The following is a 14,009-nucleotide window of genomic DNA, read 5'->3' as shown; positions in this document are numbered from 1 at the left end:
AGTTATTTTGGTCTGGCTGGGAGTTTGTCTGTTTTTGGAGTACATACCTGTTTTGCTACATTTTAATTGCACTCTTGGTTGGCAAACTTATCAAGAGCTTACTACTACTTTATTTCGTGTTAAAGCATGTATCAAAGTAAATAAATACTTGTGCAAAATCCATTAGTTTGATAGCCTTAGCAGATTCTGGTTTCAAACCTATGATGATAGTGAGTGCTAGTGACACCATCAGGAAATCCCAGGGAGACATTCACATCATCTTAGACTTCCAGGCTTATATTTTCAGTAGACTATAATTTCTTCTCACCTAGAGCTTATGATCTAAAGATAGCTGTAAATTATGATCAGAGCAGCATTCTCATTTAAACAGGTGAAACAAAGGGCATTGGGCACTAGGAATCCGTGTAGAAGTACACAGTTCGTAAAATAGTAATAAAGAACAGCTGTAGAGGTATATTTGATTTCATTGTCTTTCTCCTAAGTGTGATATAATATTTTTTTATTTTACTGTAAATATTTTTTATATGTAGATACAAAATTCATTTTATGAAATTACTCTCTTGATTTTATAATCAGGTGTGACACAAGAGATTTTTCTAGCTATGTCTTATTTTCTACTAAGTCTATGGAATTTCTTTTTTTTTTTAAATAAATTTATTTATTTATTTTTGATGGTGTTGGGTCTTTGTTGCTGCATTTGGGCTTTCTCTAGTTGTGGTGAGTGGGGGCTACTTTTCATTGCGGTGCTCGGACTTCTCATTGCAGTGGCTTCTCTTGTGGAGCACGGGCTCTAGGCGCGCGGGGGCTCAGTAGTTGTGGCTCGCAGGCTGTAGAGCGCAGCCTCAGTAGTTGTGGCACACAGGCTTAGTTGCTCCGCGGCATGTGAGATCTTCCTGGACCAGGGCTCGAACTCGTGTCCCCTGCATTGGCAGGCGGATTCTTAACCACTGTGCCACCAGGGAAGTCCCAAGTCTATAGAATTTCCTAATTACTCTAGACTGCTGGAGTATGAATTTAATTTTTTGACACTCATCTACAGAATTAAATTTTATTTAACTTAAATCGGGCCTTATCAAAAAGTGAAAGAAAATTTATCTCTTCATTATCTTTGTTTTGTGCTAACTGTAAAAGTGACACACATGTTATGTTTAGGTTTCCTTCTAACATTTGGTTACTTCATTAACCTTATAGTAATATAACAAATTGAAGGAAGACCATACCACTTACAAAATTCTTAAAAAGCATTTATTGTTTTTTTCTTCTAATAAATAGTACCTTTGTCACAAGAGGATTCTTAATTTAGTAACCTCAGGTATTAAGAAAACAAAGTAGATGCCAACCAACTTTGTATGTAGTAGATCCTTCAGGCTATTATTCAGAACCTGTTTATCCTTAATTTAGTTGAGGTTTTAATATATTTGGTTTTCTGCTTGCTGCTCCTGGAAACAACTTAGGGGTAGGTACAGTGAAAATAGCAAAGAAAGGATAGCTCATGATCTTGGAGCAACAAGAAAGAGCTGATGGAAAGAAGGCATAAGAATTCAAAGTGTGTCCTGGCCTCTTGAGGTGATTTGTTTTAGAGGCAAACCACACTGCATATCCCTAAGGGGGTGGAGAAGGAGGTGGAGAAGAGCACCCATCCACAGTCACTATAAGAAGAGGAATGAAGTGAGCAATAGAAAAAGAAAAAACAGATAAAGCTTGCAGTCTTCTCCCACCAACACAAAGTAAGGCAAGAAGGCAAAAGGAAACATAGAAAAAGTGGGATAGAGAGAAACAACTCCAAAAATTATATCAGAAATCAGTGTTAGTGGCCTAAATTTTCCAATTAAGACAGTTCCAGATTGGATATTTAAAAAATCAGGTTCTATGCTAGTTACAAGAGATACATCTTCAATATAAAACTGTGTACTGGAAAGTTGAATGTCAAAGGATGGAAAAAGATACACCTGGCAAATAATAACCAAAGGGTAGTTACATTGACTTCTCTTAAAATGGACTTTCAAACAATGCATTTCCAAAGATAAAATGGATTCACCTTATAATGATAAAAGGTTTATCGCATGAGAAAGATAATTTATAAAAGGGCTCAAAATACATGAAACAAACAAATGGAACTTCTTGGACAAAGTGAAAACATTGCCCTTAGAGTGGAAGCCTGCTTCTCTCAATTGCTAGATAAACAGCCAAAACAGTGAAGACAGAGAAGACATGAATACACTTCCTCACAAGTGTATTTGTTCCCTATTTCTGCTAAAACAAAACAAATTACCACAAACTTAACTGGCTTAAAACCACACAAATTTATTCTCTTCAGTTCTGGATATCAGAAGTCTAAAATCAGGTTGTTGGCAGGCTGGTGTTCCTTCTGGAGGCTTTAGGGGATAATACACTTCCCTGCCTTTTCCAGTTTCTAGAGCTACCTGTATTCCATGGCCCCTTCCTCTCCATTTAGAACACAGCACTCCAGTCTGCATCTGTCACCCCGTCTCCTTCCTCCTTTGGCCTTCTTGCCTGCCTTTCATAAAGACCCTTGTGATTATGTTTAGTGCCCAGAGATTAATCTAGGATAATCTCCCACACTCAAAATTCCTCTCAGTCATATCTGCAAAGTTTCTTTTGCCATATAAGGTAATATTCACAGGTTCTGTGGATTAGGACATGGTTGTATGTGGGAACCTATCATTCAGCCTACCACAACAAGATGATTATAACAGACAAGTATTCTACAATTAGAGAATACATGTTCTTCCCTGGTTCACATGGAATATTACAAAAATTGACCATGTACTTAAGCCATGAAACAAATTTCAACAAATTTGAAAGATCGGGTATTATACAGATCATGTTTCTGAGCACAGTGCAGCTATGATAGCAACTAATAATGAAAAGATATTAATTTTTTAAAATATTTATTTATTTATTTTGGCTGCTCTGGGTCTTAGTTGCAGCACACGGATTTTTGCTACAGCATGCAGGCTTTTAGTTGTGGGATGCAGGCTCTTAGTTGTGGCATGCATGCATGCTAGTTCCCCGACCAGGGGTCGAACCCGGGCCCCTGCATTGGAAGCACAGAGTCTTATTGACTGGACCACCAGGGAAGTCCCAAAGATAAAATTTTTAAAAGGAGTAATTATAATAGAAGTTTAATTACTTGAAACTGAACAATAACAATAATGAAAATAATACATACCAAAACAGTGGGGGTGCAGTTACAGTGATACTTCAGAAGAAAATTTATAGGTCTGACTGCTTCTGTTTAGAAAGAAAAGCAGCTGAAAGTCAGTGAACTAATAAGCATCCAACGTAAGTAAATAATAATAAGAGCAGAGATGTTAGAAAAAAGAATATAAAGAGCAGAAGTTAATTCATTAGAAAGGAAATCTATAATGGAAAACAAATAAAGTCAAAGTTTTTCTGTTATAGAGGTTAATAAAATAGGTAAATCTGTAGTGAGATTATCAAGAAAGAAACAGAAGGCACAAATAAAAAATATTAGGGGAAAGGGGGAGCATACAGAGAAAACAAAAGAATGTAAGAACAGCATAATGCAAATAAATTTGAAAATTTAGATGAAATGGATAAATTCCTAGAAAATGATAAATGCCTAAAAACTGATTCAAGAATAAAAAGGCTGATTAGTTATATCACCATTAAAGAAATTAAATTACTAATTACAAACATTCCTGCATAGAAAACACCAGGTCAAACATTCAAGGAACAGAATTACACATAAACCTCAGCAGTGAATAAAAAAGAGCTCCCCAATTCATTCTTTGAATCTGATATAAAACCAAAACTAAACAAAATATAAACACACTGTATCTAGCAGTATATATGAAAGATAATACATGATAACACAATTGGGTTTATTCCAGGAATACTAGGTTAGTTCAACATTAGAAAAAAGTATTATTCACTACATTGGTAGATTAAAGGAGCAAAACCATACTATTGGCTTAGCAAATGCATTTGATTAATGCTTCAGTTCCCATTCATGATAAAAGCTTAGCAAACTAGGAATAGAAGGGGATCTTTCCTAACTTGATAAAGGGCATCTCCATTTTCATTGGAGAAGTATTTGTAGCATTCCCCCTACCATAAGAAACAAAGTTAAGAATGTTGTTACCTCTTGGTCAAAGTACTAGCCAGCATACACTGATAACAGTGAAGTTATAAGGATCAGAAAAGAAGGATTTATAAGGATTGCAGTTGATAGATTATTTTTTGAGTTTTCTAGTTAAAAAGCTACAGATAAATTATTAGAATTAATAAGAATAATAAAATGCTAATGTAAGATTATTATACAGAAATCTACTTCGGACTTCCCTGGTGATCCAGTGGTTAAGAATCCGCTTCCCAATGTAGGGGACACGGGTTCAATCCCTGGTCCAGGAAGATCCCACATGCTGCAGGGCAACTAAGCCTGTGCACCACAACTACTGAGCCCGTGCGCCACAACTACCTAGCCCGCGTGCTCTAGAGCCCACACGCCACAATTACTGAGCCTGCACGCCACAACTACTGAAGCCCATGTGCTCCAGGGCCCGCGTGCCACAGCTACTGAGCCCACGTGCTGCAACTGAAGCCTGCGTGCCTAGAGCTGTGCTCCACAAGAGAAGCCACTGCAATGAGAAGCCCGCACATCGCAATGAAGAGTAGCTCCAGCTCGCCGCTACTAGAGAAAAGCCTGCACACAGCAACGAAGACCCAGCACAGCCAAAAAAAAAAAAAAAAGAAAAAAAAATCTCCTTCATTTCCGGAATCAGCCATAAAAAGAAAATGTAATTTTTTAAAAAGATACAGTTTACAGTAGCAATAAAACATATACCTAGGTTTAAATTCAATAAAAGATGTGCAAGAGCTTTATGAAAAGATTCGAGGTAATGGAGTCAGAAAAGACTTCGTAGTTTCAGATTCTGTCTTTCCTTCTAGCTGCATGACTAAATCCAAATCCCTTCTCAACTGCTTTACAGGCTAGCTGACTTTGGCCGAGTCATCAGCTCCTCATGCCCAGTTTTCTCATTTGGAAAAGAAATGACAATACCTGTTCTGTGTGGTGATGTTAGGATTACCTGAGGGTGGTGCTTATCAAGCTCTTAATAAATAACTAAGTGCTTAATAAGTGATTATCATACTTACCTGGGAGCACATAGTGATTTTGGTTATCCTGATCCATTAAGAAAAAATTTAAATCAGGTCATTATATACTGTTTAAGAGTTCAGAGAAATCAGCAATATATTTTGTATTTCTATAGAAGTGATTACATGTTTTGTTTTGGTGTTTTTATGATTAGCTTCTACCTAAAAATTTTCTCAGTAAAGGAAAACATCATTCCTAAGGGATGCTATAGGTCAGTGGGGCAAAGTCAAAGAGACTTAAAGCTAAATCAGATCTGTCAGTATCAGCCCCGTCTACATTTATACTATCCTAAGCTACATGCTGTCACTTTAGTTCTGAGATCTGAGAATGGCTACTTGCTCCTTTTCTTGTCCAAGCACACATAAGCAAAGAGTCTCAGAAGATGGCAGAGAAACTATTTTGTAACCTTTTAAAGATGGTATAACTTTTACTATGTAACATTCTATTCTATTTCTGTGTAACATTTCTCTGAGTAAACATACAATTTTACTAAGCATTACTAACAGCATCTTTATGAAGCCTAGAGACTATTCTTTTAAAACAAGTATTCTCAAACATATATAGCATAATCTGGAAGGTTGTTAAACGAGCTTAAAAAAATGTTTGTTTCTTCCCCTTATAAATATTTTTTTTAACATCTTTATTGGAGTATAATTGCTTTACAGTGTTGTGTTAGTTTCTGCTGTCCCTTTTAAATATCTTTTATGTCTTTGTAGCTGCACGTTATGAAGAAGGAGAGTCGGAAGCAGAGAGCATTACTTCATTTATGGATGTTTCAAATCCTTTTTATCAGCTTTACGACACTGTTAGGAGCTGTCGGAATAACCAAGGGCAGCTAATAGCTGAACCTTTTTTCCATTTGCCTTCAAAGAAAAAATACCCTGATTATTATCAGCAAATTAAAATGCCCATATCACTACAACAGATCAGGTAAGATATCTTCTACATTACTCAGTATAAATCTATTTTCTTGTGATTGAGCCTGCACATGTATCTTCCTTTCTAAAATTGATAAAGATAATAAAGGTAAAAATGTTTTTCACATGTCTAAAGTGTGCTTAAATATCACTCCTATATAAAAGTGAGAAATAAATTTGATTAACTACAAATGATGTTCTTTGTACCGCAGTAGAGTCAAGAGGCAAATAAAAGATGTTCCAGCTAGGCATTTTTGTGTCAGATTATGAATTATAAAAAGTCATGCAGCTCAGAATTTAACTGTTTGTTTTCTTATAACTGTGCAAGAATTTCTCTTCTTACACCTTTTATCAATATTTTAATCACAACAGTTTATCTGCATTTAAATTTTGTATCTGTAGTTAAACCTCCAGAATAAGCAGTCAGCTCTTAGAGAACTCATTAGCTGAAACAATACCTGAGAGATGGTTCATCGTGGTTTCCCTTTTCTGTTTAGAAAATCTTAAAATGATCATTGGGAATTCAGCCAGACAAAATACTTGAACCATCACAATATCATTAACAATAGTAGGAAATAAATAATGTTATAAAACATGTTGTTTTGTGACTCTTACAATGTGGGTTAGGTTTTGTAGTATACCCAGATAGAGGCAAGACGCAAGTAAAATTAAATGGGCAAGGTCAGAGTAAGCTGGTGTTTAAATGATGTTTTCATGGCAGTTAACTAACTTTCCATACAGTAGGAATTAAAATCCTTGTACTTGCTGGATTCTAGGAATAAGGTGGCCTAACGTATGTTTTGTGGTTTTGCATTTGTAACGTCTGTTTTCCTTATTTGATCAGTAAAGTTTTATGGTGTTTTTATTTAATCCAAACTTTGGAGGTTTTGTACGCGAGTAGGTTATAGAAAATTAGTTATTTGGCCTTCTTAAAAATAACATGGAGGGACTTCGCTGGCGGTCTAGTGATTAAGAGTTGGCACTTCCATTGCAGGGGCCCGGGTTCGATCCCTGGTCGGGGAACTAAGGATCCCACATGCCGTGTGACATGGCCAAAAAATAAAATAAAAATGAACAATAACATGGAAATTAAGGCTGCCTTTCATTAAGAAAATGGACTAGAAATTGTTTTTTGTACTCTTTGCCTTGGAAAAGATGGTGACAGTCTTGTAGATCGTTAAGAGGTTCCTTTTTAATTGATTGATTTTTGTCCTTAGTTTCTTTTCTCCCTCAGTCTTTTAAAATTCAGTCTAATTAAGTAGATTAGTTCAAAAGAAGGCAAATACGCAGCCAGCCCAGTCACCTGCCTGCAACCTTCTTCCAAGTTCGACTTTTCTAACATAAGCCTTACTTTGTATAGGGACTTTATGAGAGTTGGTGTTAGTAATAGCCTTAGTGTCTGAGACAGCTATCGGAATTCTTAAGACTTAGGGTAAGTAAAAACCTCAATATTAAGCCATCGTAATTAATTACAAATGTTTGTATTGGAGGAGGAGTAGTGAAGGGACTCTGACATATCTGCCTCTCATTTATTATCTTAAGACTGCTCTTCAGGGAATTCCTCGGCGGTCCAGTGGTTAGGACTCAGCGCTTTCACTGCTGGGGCCGGGTTCAATCCCTGGTTGGGGAGCTAAGATCCCGCAAGCTGCGCAGCGCAGCCAAAAAACAAAAAGGACCGCTCTTCATTGCCCATATGCAACTCGCCTGGAGGTTAAATGTGTATTATTCTAAACGCTCCTTCATGGAGTTGCCAGTACTTTCTCTTTTCTTTAGCCCTCATCAAGTGGAATGGCCTCTTTATTTTCTAAAATGTGTAGATCACCATGATTCTTCATTAAGGTAGCTTAAAACCTCCCTGATTTTTATCTCTTCTTAGGGTTTGCATGTTAGCCACTAACAGGATTTTTCTCTTAGGATTTTTGCTAATATGTTTGCTTTATAATTGACCACCTTACTAGGTTCTGTTATTACTTCTTAGAGTGTTTTATTCTTTTGGATTTTCAGTTAAATTGTCATATTGTCTAAATATAATGGTGCTTTTGCCTCTTCACTCTATATTTTGAAATTGTCACTTCTAGGCCTCTAATCAGTATCACTGGTAAAGATACCTTGTAGTGCTTGTCAGGATTTTTGCACTGGACTTTCAGGAAGTGTGTTTCATAATTTTCATAATGGAAGATTCTAGCCATGTGTTTGTCTTTCACAGAACAAAGCTAAAGAATCAAGAATATGAAACTTTAGATCATTTGGAGTGTGATCTGAATTTAATGTTTGAAAATGCCAAACGCTATAATGTTCCCAACTCAGCCATCTACAAGCGAGTTCTAAAACTGCAGCAAGTCATGCAGGTATGATTTCTTGGTTTTGCTAAGTTGTTGTATGTATAATTGAAATAATTTTACACATTTTGAGTGTGTTCTTTTAAGATACATGATTTTCCTCCAGCAATATCACGTCATTCATTTCAGCCACAAGTACTGCTGAATATTTTTTTAAGAGTTTTCAGGACCATGTAGAGTAGACATAATAGTTTAGACTGGTTTAGCTTTGTGAGTGGAAGAAGCAGGGATTTGTCCCTGGGGAGTAATTTTAGGGATGTCAGGAAGTTTCCCTCTAATCACAGATGATACTCTGTCATTTAGATTTTATTTCTTTGGTTCTATACTCTGTTTCTGTTAAGGTAGGGTTGGTCCTAGGAGAAGGGACATCTTAAGGCTAATTAATCATTGTACAGTGTCCATGAGTTTATTGAATCCTTTCTGAGGGCACACCTTGGAGCGCATCTGAGGCCATGGGTCTTTTAATATTTATATATTCTAGAAGTGTTCGGCAGAGTGAGCTTGACTCCCAGGGTCTGCTCTGTTTTAGGCAAAGAAGAAGGAGCTTGCCAGGAGAGATGACATTGAGGATGGAGACAGCATGATTTCTTCAGCAACCTCTGATACTGGTAGTGCCAAAAGAAAAAGGTAGATACTCTTCTTATAGCTGGAGACATCTTCTCAGTTTCTTTTTATTTTGTTTTAGATTTAAGTGCAGAAAAGTACAGTTTCTTTAAGCTGTCAAGTATGAATTATCTTATAAGCTTTAACTATTTTATAACATTTAAAAATTCATTTGTAAATTGTATGATTAGTGCTTTTTTTTTGGTACCATATTGGCTTTAGATAACATAGATAAAAATAACTACTTATGTAGCTTGGCAAAACATGTTATTCTTTTTGCTGTACAGGTTATTTTGTTCTAATGTGGCATTTAAGAATGCTCCTTAAATCTAATTTAGGTAATTTCTACATGGTGAATTACAAAAAAAAAAAATCAGTACTACCACTGTAGTGAAGTAAGTCATTATTCTTACCTGTTTGTTTTTCCTTGTTAATCTGATCTTTATTTGCCATTTTAAGGATGTCAGATTGTAAAATACCAAGTCATAACTTCTTGTAGTTCATAAAAGGTTAAGCTAGATATTTGGTTTTCTTTTCTTTCTAACCTTTCTGTCAACTTCCCTAACCCTTCCTTTTTCTCACGGGTTTTATGGAGGGGGGCCTTACTGTGAGATTCTGAAGCTGGACTCCTGTAAAGAATCATGCAAGACCATCTCTTTTGTCTGCGCCTTCCACGTGGAGTTTCTCTGGCCTGATCTTTGTGGAACACCGTATTCTTCCTCAGCCTTAACTGTCTCACCATCTTTGTAACAGCAGGGAGGATACCTTAAACAAGGAATAAGCTCCATCACTAATAGCAGGGCTTGACAGATTCATAATTGAGTGAAGAAATCATTAGTAACTATTAATACAGTTCTGTTCATGTATTAGTAGATCCACTGAGACCTGAGGATTTTAAAAAGTGGTTTAGAAAAAACAAGCTGTCTTGTTTTTCCCTATAAATAGCATTTGGGAAATTTTTTTTAACTTTGAAAATAACTTTGCTATGCTATGCCAAGGTAACTAAATTGATTGGTGTGCCCTGAGATGTGAGTCTCCTCCATTACTGGCCTATGAATTTCATCCTTCCAAGTTCTTAATTCCTTGTTATACCAGGGACAACGGAGGAAAAATGGGAAACCAGATCAGAGGCATCAAATCAAGAACATCTTTGAGTGTAATTATATAACTACTACAGCATCACCTGTGTTTTCCAGATCAGTCACCAATCAAAGATAAAAACTTCTCAGGCAAAAGAAGGTAATGGAGGCAAAAGTGATGGTACAGTTAGTGCCAACACTGAATGAAAAGAGAGATCTTAAACTAGTTGAGTGTTCAGAAAACAGTTCCAAGGACGCATTAGCCCAGGCCAGAGCCTTAAAAAAATATCTGTGGCTTGTACTTTGTGGGACAACCCAAATAGGTTAAATGAAAGTTATTATTCTAAAACCTCCCATAAAAAGAAAAGCATTGTGTTCTTGAAATAATAAAATCCCACTTTAGACAAAAAGTCTTTTTGTGCACAGGTTTCTTAGGAAGTGTTTTGTTTAATGAAGTGAAAAATACAAGTAAGAGAAGAACAAATATAAACCATAGCTAAAGCAGTAAAATAACATATCTGGGTTTGAAATACAGGCATAAGCACACATTAAGAGGTTGACAGAAGCAAGTCCTATACTTTGGACTGTGACAAAGGAAATAACATAACCAGCCTTTTAGAAGGTAGTTATGTTAAGAGGTTTTGGTAATAAGAAACAGACTTCTCCAGAATTCAGGCAAACATGACAGCCTAGTAGGTTAAGTTAAGCTTATCCAGAGAAGTCAGGGCCAAGTTTTCAAGTACCACTTGACTTGACTCCTAAGTATTGTGTATGATTCTGTCTTTGCCTTATTTTTTTCGTATCAAAGATTGTGAGAAAAATTACTGCGGGTATGTTCTCTTCATTCTGGGAATGCATTCTTCTCCCCAAACCCTCTACCCAAAAATCCACCTGCTATCTTCCATGTTGAAATGTTCCAAGTATTCTTAAAACCTTTTATCCTTTGGATTGAATAATCCTCTTTTTTCTCAACCATATTTGGTTTGTACATGACCTCCAATGTTGCTTGTTTTGTTTCTCTTCACATGTAATGTTTGTTTCTGCTTTCCCAGGAACACTCTTGACAGTGAGATGTTGGGTCTCAGGAGGCTATCCAGGTGTGCAGTCCTTTTTTATGCATAAACATATTTTTTAAAGTGTAACTTTTATGGCATGGTCAGTAGTGATTAGGTGAAAAGTGCAGCCTTAAGCATGTGAATAATGTTTTTTATTTGGATGCCAGTTTATTTTATGAGTAAAGAAAGCAGTATAGTTTAGAAGTATAGTTAGTAAAATGAGAATTAGCCTAGATATATTCAGGAGCTGTAATTTGTTGCCAGCTTTGCCAGGGGCAGTAAGCCCCCACAGCAGTCATTGTGGCTGTGCTTCTGCAGCAGAGGTAGAGAGGCTGAGAATATGGTACCGTTGCCAGTGTCCAAGGGCTGGCGGGTGCTGATTGTCTTTTACAGAGTGGGGGATGGTGGAGGGATCATAATCAGTGTTGACAATCCAAGTGATGTCAGTCTATGTTGGCACCTATGCATTGGGTTAGTGCTTCTTGAGCATAAATACATTCTTCAGTCTCTGATCTTGTCCATGTTTTATTTCTTTAAAAGCATCCATTCTTTTGCATGTTACTTACGATTTTTAAAAACAGCCCATAAGTTGCCATGTTATGGTCCTAGTAATCATTGTGTGGTGCTTTTATTTTCACCTTTGCCATCTGGCATTCATGGAGTGTCAGTTGTTTGCAGAACACCAGACTCTGCTCACAGGTCATAAAGGAGAACGTTTAGTCATCACCTCTACCTTCCAGGAATTTATTGGCCAGGAAAAGAGGCAGGTTAAAAACAAATGAACTTATGTGTGATCACTGTAGTAAAATAATTGTTTAAGGTACACAGTTGTATAATTGTATGGAAGTGTTGTGTGATTGCCCAAATAGCTTTAGGAAATGTGATTTCCCTATCATGCTTTTTCTTAAAAGTTAGATGTTCTAAAGTTATCTTTATGTTGCTACCGTATGTAGTCCACTCTACAAAATTACTGTATTATTATCTTCTTCCTAATATTTTCCTTAAGAAAAGTTTTCTTAGTTAGATAGTAAACTTAAGGAAAAGACCATGGATTGTATTTCTTTTATATCATTCATAGTATATGGCACTGGTTCTGGGTAGTAGTAGAAGAAATAGAAATGTGGGGCATCGTGGAGTAGTGTTATAACCCCGAGCGCTAGAGCCTTACTGCCCAAGTTCAAATCCCAGTTGTTCTTATCAGCTGTGTTCTGAGCCTCATCTCAATTTCCTCATCTGAAAAAGGAGTTGATGACATTACCTGCATAGGATTGCTGTGAAGACCTGATCGCTTAATATGTTTAAAGCCCATGGAACTGGGCCTGGATGCAGTGAGTACTCACTAAATGTACTCACTCTGATTATTTTCTGGCAGTATTTCCTGCTGGCATTAAGACATGGTAGATTTCATTTTGTTTTTAGTCAGATGTTACTAGTCTGGGAAACTCCTTAAAAAGGTGAGTAAAAAAGTCCTTGAAGACTTGCAGATGAAATATAGAAAGCCTTGTAAAAGAAGGAACCTTTGGGTTTAGTTAGCTTCACAGTAGGCACCACTGAAGGTCTAGGGCCAGGGAGTTAAATGCTGGGAGACTTTGAAGCCTGTGAGCAGGGTTGACTTTGATTAGAGAGGCCCTTGGTAAGAGCTAACTTTTTTTTTTTTTTTTTTAATTTATTTATTTATTTATTTATGGCTGTGTTGGGTCTTCGTTTCTGTGCGAGGGCTTTCTCTAGCTGCGGCAAGTGGGGGCCACTCTTCATCGCAGTGCACGGGCCTCTCATTATCGTGTCCTCTCTTGTTGCGGAGGACAGGCTCCAGACGCGCAGGCTCAGCAACTGTGGCTCACGAGCCTAGCTGCTCCACGGCATGCGGGATCTTCCCAGACCAGGGCCCGAACCCGTGTCCCCTGCATTGGCAGGCAGATTCTCAACCACTGCGCCACCAGGGAAGCCCCCAGAGCTAACTTTTTATCATCCACTTGCATGATAAAAGTAGTCTGGTGATTATCAGCTGATTCAAGTCTCAGTTCTGATTAGTCACTTTATGGCCTTAGGTATTGACTTGAGTCTCCAAGCCTCTGTTTTTATAGCTGCAAAGTTGGGATAATAATTGTACCTGGTTCTCAGAGTTTGAAGATTAAATGATAGTGCTTAGCACAGTCCCTGGCATGTGGTAGAAATGTTAGCTGTAACTATAAATAGGATCTGGTGTGTATATCCAAACACAAATACATACATAATAAATAATAGCTTCATAGGAAGGATAATGATAAGGACATTTGAGAAAGTGGTCAGCCACAAACTATGAAGGTTAGGACTAACACCATGGCATGAAAAATTAAAAGGAAAGATCAGATCTAGAAGCGCTATGGAGGTCCTCTAGGAGTTGGTGATAAACTAAGAGAAGCAAAAAGTGACATTGGTTTCAGTGTTTTAGGCTGGGTTTAGGGGTTAGGTGGTGGTCCTGGAAAATCAGGGATTCAGAGCGAAGCCCCTACTAGCTCATAATCTTCGTGCAAATTAGGAAAAGCACCCATTTCTCTTGACTTTCATTTATTGGAAAATTGCTGTAATATACTGATTTTGTTAGCGCAGAACCAATTATGGCCCATCTCCTGTAAACTTCTAAAACTGTATATTTATTATGTGTCTGTGACCTGAATTGACATCCCCTTAAGTATGGCACCCTTAAGTGCATAATGATAAACAACCTTGGTTTTGAACCCCCGTAAGATGTATTTTATCGAAGTATCTTCACAGGTGCTGATTAAAAAAGAATGAGTATGCCAGTTACAAGGTGTGGGATTTAATTTTATGCACCTTTCCCAAAATAGGGAAGAGTGAACAAACTGTTTATAGTTACTAGTCTGAGGGAGGAA

General features: G+C 37.1%; 1 protein-coding gene across 27 annotated transcripts in view; it reads left to right on the top strand.

Moving 5' to 3' along the window:
• The window catches only part of PBRM1 (polybromo 1), a 107,566-nt gene that overhangs the window by 32,914 nt on the left and 60,643 nt on the right, over positions 1-14,009 (top strand). For 15 of the 27 annotated variants that reach the window (XM_082414431.1, XM_082414413.1, XM_082414412.1 and 12 more), the window contains 4 exons: positions 5,860-6,073; positions 8,267-8,408; positions 8,929-9,026; positions 11,134-11,178. In XM_082414431.1, coding sequence (XP_082270557.1) covers positions 5,860-6,073; positions 8,267-8,408; positions 8,929-9,026; positions 11,134-11,178 — 499 coding nt within the window. The remainder of the gene's footprint in view (positions 1-5,859; positions 6,074-8,266; positions 8,409-8,928; positions 9,027-11,133; positions 11,179-14,009) is intronic. The other 12 variants (XM_082414414.1, XM_082414429.1, XM_082414428.1 and 9 more) reach the window with 1 other exon arrangement.

Source organism: Balaenoptera physalus, assembly GCF_965194825.1.
Source record: "Balaenoptera physalus genome assembly, chromosome: 11".
NCBI classification, from domain to species: Eukaryota; Metazoa; Chordata; class Mammalia; order Artiodactyla; family Balaenopteridae; genus Balaenoptera; species Balaenoptera physalus.
The sequence above is the reverse complement of the archived record's forward strand: the minus strand, read 5'-3'. Positions and strand labels throughout refer to the sequence as shown.